This window comes from Dryas octopetala, chromosome 8 (assembly GCF_963921425.1).
Source record: "Dryas octopetala chromosome 8, drDryOcto1.1, whole genome shotgun sequence".
Taxonomy (NCBI): Eukaryota; Viridiplantae; Streptophyta; class Magnoliopsida; order Rosales; family Rosaceae; genus Dryas; species Dryas octopetala.
The window spans coordinates 8,702,819-8,710,901 of record NC_141373.1 but is presented as its reverse complement, the minus strand read 5'-3'; the positions used below and the strand labels follow the sequence as shown (position 1 = coordinate 8,710,901).

General features: G+C 36.9%; 2 protein-coding genes across 2 annotated transcripts; both read right to left on the bottom strand.

Annotated features, from left to right (window-relative positions):
* Positions 1–99: 99 nt before the first annotated feature.
* LOC147276900 (Mitochondrial transcription termination factor family protein) lies at positions 100–1,484 on the bottom strand. The gene has a single exon (XM_086254860.1). The coding sequence runs from the start codon at positions 1,001–1,003 to the stop codon at positions 131–133; it is 873 nt and encodes a 290-aa protein (XP_086110986.1). The 5' UTR covers positions 1,004–1,484; the 3' UTR covers positions 100–130.
* Positions 1,485–2,316: 832 nt separating this feature from the next.
* LOC147276899 (F-box protein At5g07610-like) lies at positions 2,317–5,349 on the bottom strand. Its single transcript, XM_086255029.1, has 2 exons — positions 5,180–5,349; positions 2,317–3,692 (listed from the first exon to the last, which is right to left on the bottom strand). Exon 2 carries the CDS (start codon positions 3,668–3,670, stop codon positions 2,456–2,458), a length of 1,215 nt encoding a protein of 404 aa, XP_086111155.1. The 5' UTR covers positions 3,671–3,692; positions 5,180–5,349; the 3' UTR covers positions 2,317–2,455.
* Positions 5,350–8,083: the final 2,734 nt, after the last annotated feature.

Sequence of the window (8,083 nt, the reverse complement as noted above, 5' to 3'; positions counted from 1 at the left end):
TAATAATTTTTATAGTTAGTGGACCAAATTAAGATTCACTATAAAGTTCATAAACTATTTTTGTATTTAACATTTTTTTTTGCAGGTCAAAAAACAAAAGCAATTAAACAATTTGTTAACTATTTCATTATTATTTCCACTTTGCATAAAATTTTTGGTCACTCCACAGCAACATCCTATTCAAAGGAATTCTCACACTCCTCTGCTTCAAATGCAAATGCCTTGGCACTATTCTCTTCTCCAAACTGAAACCAAAATACTGTGGAAACTTCTTCAACTCCTCCACACTTCTCCCCATCTCCTTCACCAAATACTCATACTTGGGCCGCAAGTTCTCCTCTAAACTGTACCCGAAAATTGCTGGCAACCGCTCGCACGCCTTCGCAGCCTCCTCGTACGAGAAACCAATGCTCCTCAGGAACCTGACCTTCCTCCTAAGCTTCTCCACCCGTGTGTTCAGCAAATGCGCGTTCAGATTCGTCGGCGAGCTGAGCTTCGCGTTCTCGATCCCCAGCTGTTTGAGATAATGCAGCGTCGGGCGGAGGCAGAACTCGACGTCGGAGAAGAGGAGGTCGGGGCAGCGGAGGATTAGGCCGACGGAGGAGGAGGAGGAGGCGGAGAGGTCGGCGGCGAGGAAGTCGAAGACGGGGGCGATGTCGGTGGGGTCGAAGTTGGGGGAGAAGAGCTTGGGGCAGAGGAAGGCGAGGCGGGGGATGTCGGAATCGGAGAAGCCCTTTGATTTAAGGAAATCGACGGTGGCCAGGAGGTGGTCGGCGGCGTCGGGGAGGGGGAGGTTTTTGGGCTTGGTCTCGGGGCGGACGACGCCGAGAGATTTGAGGTAGCGGAGGTTTTCGCGGTAGGATGTACGGAACTTGATGAAGTAAGGATGATGGGGATTAGGGTTTGAAGGGTTTAGGGTTTGGAGTTTGGTGGGAAGAGGAGATGAGGAAGAGGAAGAGGAAGAGGGAGGTGTTGGGAGGCAGAGAGCGTGAAGAAGTGGCATTGTAGCCGCGGGAAGGGGTAACTAACTTTGGGTGGTCGTTATTTTAGGCTTAATTTTAGACGATAAGTGGGGCCCACTCTAGTGGGTGACCTGTGTCCAATGGGATTGGATTTGGGGCCATAAGTGGAATTTCCAATATATTTTATTCCAACACATATATATTAAGATTCTGGAATAATATTGATTATTGGATAGAGGGCTTTCTTCCACAAGTCTTAGGTAAACCCCTATTCCCATTATCAAGTTATACAATGGTCAAAACAAAAATATCAAGTTATAAATTCTAGGTATATGTAAACTGCATTCATATGTATATATGCAAATAAACTCAGCTATTAATTTCATATTTGTTATATACTATGCTTAATTGGTTGCTGGGAATGTTAATTGGGAGGAGGGAATATAAGAAAATTGGAACAAGGTTTTGTTTCTTAGGGTTTGCTAAGATACAATATTTTTTGTGCAATTAGGGGAAATAATTCTCACCATATAAGAAAATTCTTTATAATGTGGTTTTAAAATTTAAATAGTAGATGGGGTTAAGTGAACTGTTTGTTGTTGGCTTGAGTGCTTAAGAGTAAACCGCTTGGGTTTTGCCCAACCCGAATGGAGGGCTTCCAGATCTCCAATGAGGGAAAATGGAGGAGGAGGGGGCCAAGCTTAATTCTCTATCACCATGGGTTGTTTATGATCTTTAGCTTGTTCATTTATATATTTATTAATCAACAACTGTAGTTTATGAGATCGATTTGAACTCAGAATTCTACTACATAGATTAGGCTGAATGACACTGACCAAATGGTCATCGACGCATTTAATATATGTACATGCATGCTTAATTAGGAGATAATTTTGTCGCTTGCAATTTTTGAAATGACAAATCCATGTCAAATTTTACTTTTTATTTCACGTTGAATTAGTCCATTCAACTTCTTATGGTACTTTTTAATATCGAGGGATGCAATGCGAGGTAACCTCTCCCTCCCTCTCTATCCCAGTATCTCAATAGAGGCCCCTACCCAACTTAATTGTAAGGCTGTTATATAAAGAACAATAGGCAACTGATCCCACTGGGCCAACTGAACAAAGACATGCCATATTGCTTCACTCCTAATGTCAACCCTTTTCCTAAGGTGTTTGAATACATGCATGGACTCTCCATGGCAATGAGGAGAGGAGACCCTTTTTCGTTTTAATTAGTGTATTGAGACGCTTTGCGTATCACATAGTTGACAGATTAATTCAAAGGAGCTCCAATGAGAAATAACAATATTGAATAGAGTATTGATATATTATGATGTAGTGAGAGCGATAACAATGGAAAAGGAAGCTAGCAGTCCCAGTAGTGCACAACCCAAATTGAGGGCTTCATTAACAGTCAGATTGAACTACACAAGTGGGATTATAAGACAATGAAAAGCTGACTACAAAAGATGATGAAGCCCATTTACATCAAATGGGAGAGAGAGTCCCTACGAATGGAAAGGCATTTGCCGATGCGAACTTTAATTCTTTAGCTGCAGCTTCCTGACAAGGTAACAAACGCATAAGTTTCTTCATCCTACGATCTTTAAAATTGTATGACACAACCAGTCCAAACACAAACAGCACGAGTTCCGATTCCTCTTCTTTCTCCGCACGAACAATGCTCAAAACCGAAGCAAAAAACTTGTTGCTGGAAATCAAATATCTATCACGGAAAGCAACTCTTAAAGAATCAAGATTGACGTGGTACCTCACGAACCATGCAGAGTAATTTTCCTCCAACTCCAACACATCGAATTCTGTAGTAGAGGTTGTGATCCTTATCAGATGTAGATGGCCTCGTGACTCCCCAAAATAACAGATATCACCAAGCCACAAAAATGGAGGCATGGGCATTGGGTTCAAGCACTCTGTATCCACATTGAAGTAAAGGGAGGTCTGTTGCTCACTGCACCAGTGAATAGCACGCCTGCAAAACACAGGGGTACCAAAATCTGTAGGAGAGGGTGGATCAAAAGCTATTGGAGATGGCTTCCATGAGTTAGTCTGGGATTCATAAATATGAATCGAATAAGCATCATCCACATTCCGAATACAAACTATTTTGAAGTGGGGTGAATGGGATGGATCAAAAGCTAAATTTATAGCAACCATGCATTCAAATTCATCACTGGGAAAAGAAAGGGTCATGAACTGTTTGGTGGTGGGGTTACAGATATAGTATCTAAACCCGGAATAACTCTCAGTAACAGAAGTGGTGAAGTCATGGGTAATACCCAGATCAAAGTATTTGAGTTTGAAGTTGGGATCGTTTGTGAGGTAGGCAGAAGAACACAGAAGCAACCCATTACAGGATTGGAGGATTTTGATGCGTGGGACACCAAGATAGCTCAGATATGGAGGGCTTTTGGGTTGAGTGCGAGTGCAGTCCGTGTATTTGAGAGGAACAAATTGGAATTCTGGGGTGTGTAGATAGTCGTTGTTTAAGAGAAGGCCGGAAGGGACAGGAGTGCCTTGGCGACGGATGTGGGTGTCAATGAATTTGGGGTTGGAAATGAGAGAGAGCCACTGCTTGGACACACATTTGAAGCCAATGAGTGATTCTGGGGGCAATCGAATGAGGATTTCAAATACAAGATCTTCGTTGTTGGCAATGGCCTCTGCAGATGGGATTGACATCATTCAAACTCAAAACACCAATTCTCTACAAAACAAAATATCAATAAAAAGAAAAGTTGTTGGTAAGGGATTAAAGAAAGAAAGAACAAAAATGGCACCCACATACCAATTCCATGACGGTTTGTGGCAGCTACTAGATATCAATGTATATCTCAAGTGATTAGGGTTAATATTTACCAACAGAAGAATGGAAAGTCCAAAATACTCTAACCCCTTGCCCCAAAAGTAGAATAGTCTAAATTGCATTTTGGACCTAAGTAGTTTACGCCTAAATCTAGTTATTCAACTGTAATTCTTACTAGCCTCTTAGCATGCACTCTGCTCACATTGATAATACCTTTTTACAATAGAAATTATTAGTATCTTAAATTGAGCTAAAACCCAAATATAAAGATCACAAATTTCCATTTATCTTTGAATCACCAAGCACTCTAGCCTCCAAAGAAAAAAAAAAAAGGAAAAGGAAACTGTACGATCAATTTATAGATTGCACACATTAAGTAAACCATACCATAGAGTGATCCCCCAATAAACAAGCTGTAGTTTTACAGTAGCATAAGTATCATACAACTACAAGAAGCTCCCTTAGATAATATGGTTAACAACTGCTAAACTTTCTGATCGAATCACTTTTGAGTATTTGGCATACACAAATCTTCATTTTTTTTAGGTTTATGTTGCTAATTTCCTTGGGTTTCAGTACTAGTCCTCGCCAAAGGATAGTAGGTCAGGTTTCCAAGAAATAAACACTGATGAACAGACGAAAACCAAATACAGAAATATCTTAACTTTTGTTTGATTCATGGTCTGACTAGTTTCCCAGAAAACTGAACACATGTGAACTTTCAGTTTTAGATATAGAGCCACTGCAAACCCAACACTACAACCTGGTTGACTTACCAAATAACAAAAACCAGATCCTTTAATCACTAGCTTGCTCAATTTCAATGGTTTTAAGTTTAGGCAATTAGCAATAAAGTGAAAGACTAAAACAGTGCAGTAGGCATTAATATCCTATATATATATATATATATATATACACACACACACACACACAAGAATACAATAAAACTAACTGGTTAGCAAGTTAATACAAAACTAACCACCATTTTGGGCACATCACACTGATTTAATTTCATAATCTGAACCAATTCTAAAACTATTGTAACTTTTTTTAGCACATACGTTTGTATCATTTCAATTGCATTTACAGGATAAAATGATAATTTTGAACATAAGCAATTAATAATAACACAGTTGCCAAAACATATTCCTACACAGAAATTGGGAATTAGCAATAAAACATAAAAAATAACAATAAAAAAAGAAGATAGAGAGGCCTAAAAACACCAAAAGCAGAAATATTAATATATGCCTTACTCTTGATCACACTCGCAAATTCTATGGCACACTCACAAAATGAAATGCTAAAAACTCGTTTTTTTATTTGTAAGAGCTTGAGTTATCTAATAAAAATGAAGCACATTTACAGAGAAGGATTTTGGAACTCACTTTCTGATTCTTTTGAGGAACCTCGACACAATCCCCTCCAGTTCCTCCCTAATCTTTCCACAATGAGTGACGAAGTGCTTTCTCTTCACTCTTTTGCTGATGGGTTAATTCTGCCATTTCTTTTACGGGTTTGGAGAACATAATATTCTGAAGAAGAGGATGTTGGGAGCTACTGGGTATCTGGAGAGTTGGTGAGTCACGCGAACAAGCACAAGTAGAAGAGCCAGGCTGATGGGCTAAAAATCCCTAACTTAGCTTGACCCAAAGGTTGGGCTGTTCTTGGTCCGGCCTACCTAAAGTCCTTGGTAGGCCCAAGGACCTGCTTCAAAATTTTTATGTAGATATCATTTTTACTCAATAGCGGTTTAGATAATAGTGCTTTTGTTCAAGCAGATAAAATATTTTTAATAAAAATTAAAGTGCTTACTTTAATGTACTTGGAAGCCCTTCTTAAGCAATCATCCTTCATGTATATTTTGTATATATGAATAATTGTATAATAATATAGTTATTTTTTATATGATTTGTTATTATCATAGGTTTTTTTTTTATTGATCAACAATTGTCTTTCATGAGATAAGAACTCTGGACCTCCTCCTTAGGTGCCACTAGACATTAGTATCATGGTTAAGTAGATTTGTATTCTCTAAGTGTATGAGCTAGTGAAAAATTTGGTCTAAAAAAAATAAACTTGATTTTAAAGTTTTAGTTCACAAGATTTATGGGTCAATTCGAATACAACATTATAATAAATGAGTTTGGTTAGTGTTGAGTTATTCAACATGATTAAATAAATAGGTCAGGCAATGGTTGACTAGACATTCAGCACAAACACGAAATGACATGAGAAGAACACACTACCCCTCTAACACTAAATTTCCACGTGCACCTGTCTAAATGTTCAGGTCCCCAAATTTTAGGTTCATCTCAAGTAAGTAACTTTTTTTATAGCTCCAATCCAAACATGATAAGAATAGCTCAATTCAAAGAGACCCACTTGTTTATTAAACCTACAACCCAAAAACCCAAATTTAGAATGGTAGAAAACCTTCAAACCCTAGCCTTTATGGATTTCCAAATGAAGTTTGAATATTTTCATAGCTGATTCAAGCTCTCTTTTGATTTGATTCTCTATTCTTGTGCTATATATACTCTTTTATTAGGTTACAATTTTGATTTTGAGTTCTTATTATAATTCTTGTGAGTACATATAAAAAAATAAAAAAAAATCACGTGAATGCACCTAGACATGCAGTTAAGGATCTCAGTTTTATGGTTCATCTCAGGCCTCCAAAATCTCAAGATGGACCCATCCACATATGTTCCTCAAATAGTTTTATAAAAGTAAATTTAATTGTTGAAATTAAAAACTATAGTAACTAAAATGGAATCATGTTTTAATTCTTTTTTATGTGTATTGCGCTAGTAAGAATTATTTAATGCAAAACGAGAAATACGGGGTGAACCTGAGATGTGAGAGAGTGTACATTCATTGCACCTTTAGCATTCAAATACCTCTCACAATCTGTATCCATTCGACATTATAGAAAACCTTTATGCAAGAGACTCTCACGATATGAGACTCATTATAGAGCACTAGCTAGCAATAGACCCACTGATTGTGAATTTCCGTTAAATTCTGACGCATGGCTTACCCACTCTTTGGTAACAACATATATATATGTATGTATACAGTGTCCTTCCATTGAGGGATTCCTTAAATCAACTGATTTGAGGGATCCCTTATGGGATCCACTCCATATTCTATTTTGATGTTCAGAACGTCTATTTTTTTGGCATTTATTGAAAGATCGTTCTTGCAAAAAATTAGGTTAATTGGAAAATATTTGACATTTGATTAAATGATCACCGTTTCAAATGTTTATCGAAAATAATTTTTTCGTCTATTTATTTGAATAAATTTGATAGCTTAATGGTTTCTGATTTGTTTAATTTTTTGCAAGGATGATATTTAAATATAGACCTAAAAATTAGATGGTTCAGATCGTTGAAATATTATATGGAGTGGGCCCCATAAGGGATCCCTTAAATATATTTCAACTTACCTGAAGAAAAAAAAAAAAAAAAAAGCTAGAAGAGGGACCTAAGACATATAACTTTTCTAATGGGAGTTGATGAGTCCAAGACCTGCTTAGGAGCGTTTCTACAGAAAATGCTTTTGCGATCAGTAGCGTCTTGATGGTAGAGCTTTATTAAAAGTATATAAAGATTGTTAAAAAAATAAATAAATAAAAGTTCTTATTGTAAATGTACATAGAAGCACTTATTAAGGAATCACCTATCATGTATTTTGTATGAGTAATTGTACAATCATAGAGTTTGTTTTTTTTTTTTTTCATGATATATTGTTATTATCATGATCAAGCATATTTTTATTTTAGAAGTGTGATATATGGTGATATCTTTGGTCTGCAAATAAAAGTAACTTCATTTTACATTTTTAGTTCATAAGATATATATATATATATGGGTAAATCCGAAAACAACATTTATAATGAACGAATTGGGTTTGTGTTGAGTTATTCAAAACGATTAATTGATCGGTTAGGGTTTACTAGGTATTCGACACGAACACGAGCACGAACACGTACGACACAAACACATGACCCCACTAACACTAAATTGCTACCCCTTCCATGTTTAGGTCCATTATTTATATAAAAAGACCAAGTAATGTAAATTGTTTTAAACCTCCAATCCGAAGATAAAAATAGCTCAATTCAAAGAGGCCCACCGATTCATATACAGTAGTGCTACATATACCACATTTTTATACCATAATTTCATACCACCTTATGTGGCAACTTACATGGCATTCATACATTGGATACTAAAAAATAAAAAGAAAAACCCAAAAAGAAAAAGAAAAACTTTGTCCAATAA

Bases quoted from the DNA above. Each gene is read 5' to 3' on its own strand.
- LOC147276900 (XM_086254860.1), bottom strand. From the start codon at position 1,003: ATGCCACTTCTTCACGCTCTCTGCCTCCCAACACCTCCCTCTTCCTCT.
- LOC147276899 (XM_086255029.1), bottom strand. From the start codon at position 3,670: ATGATGTCAATCCCATCTGCAGAGGCCATTGCCAACAACGAAGATCTT.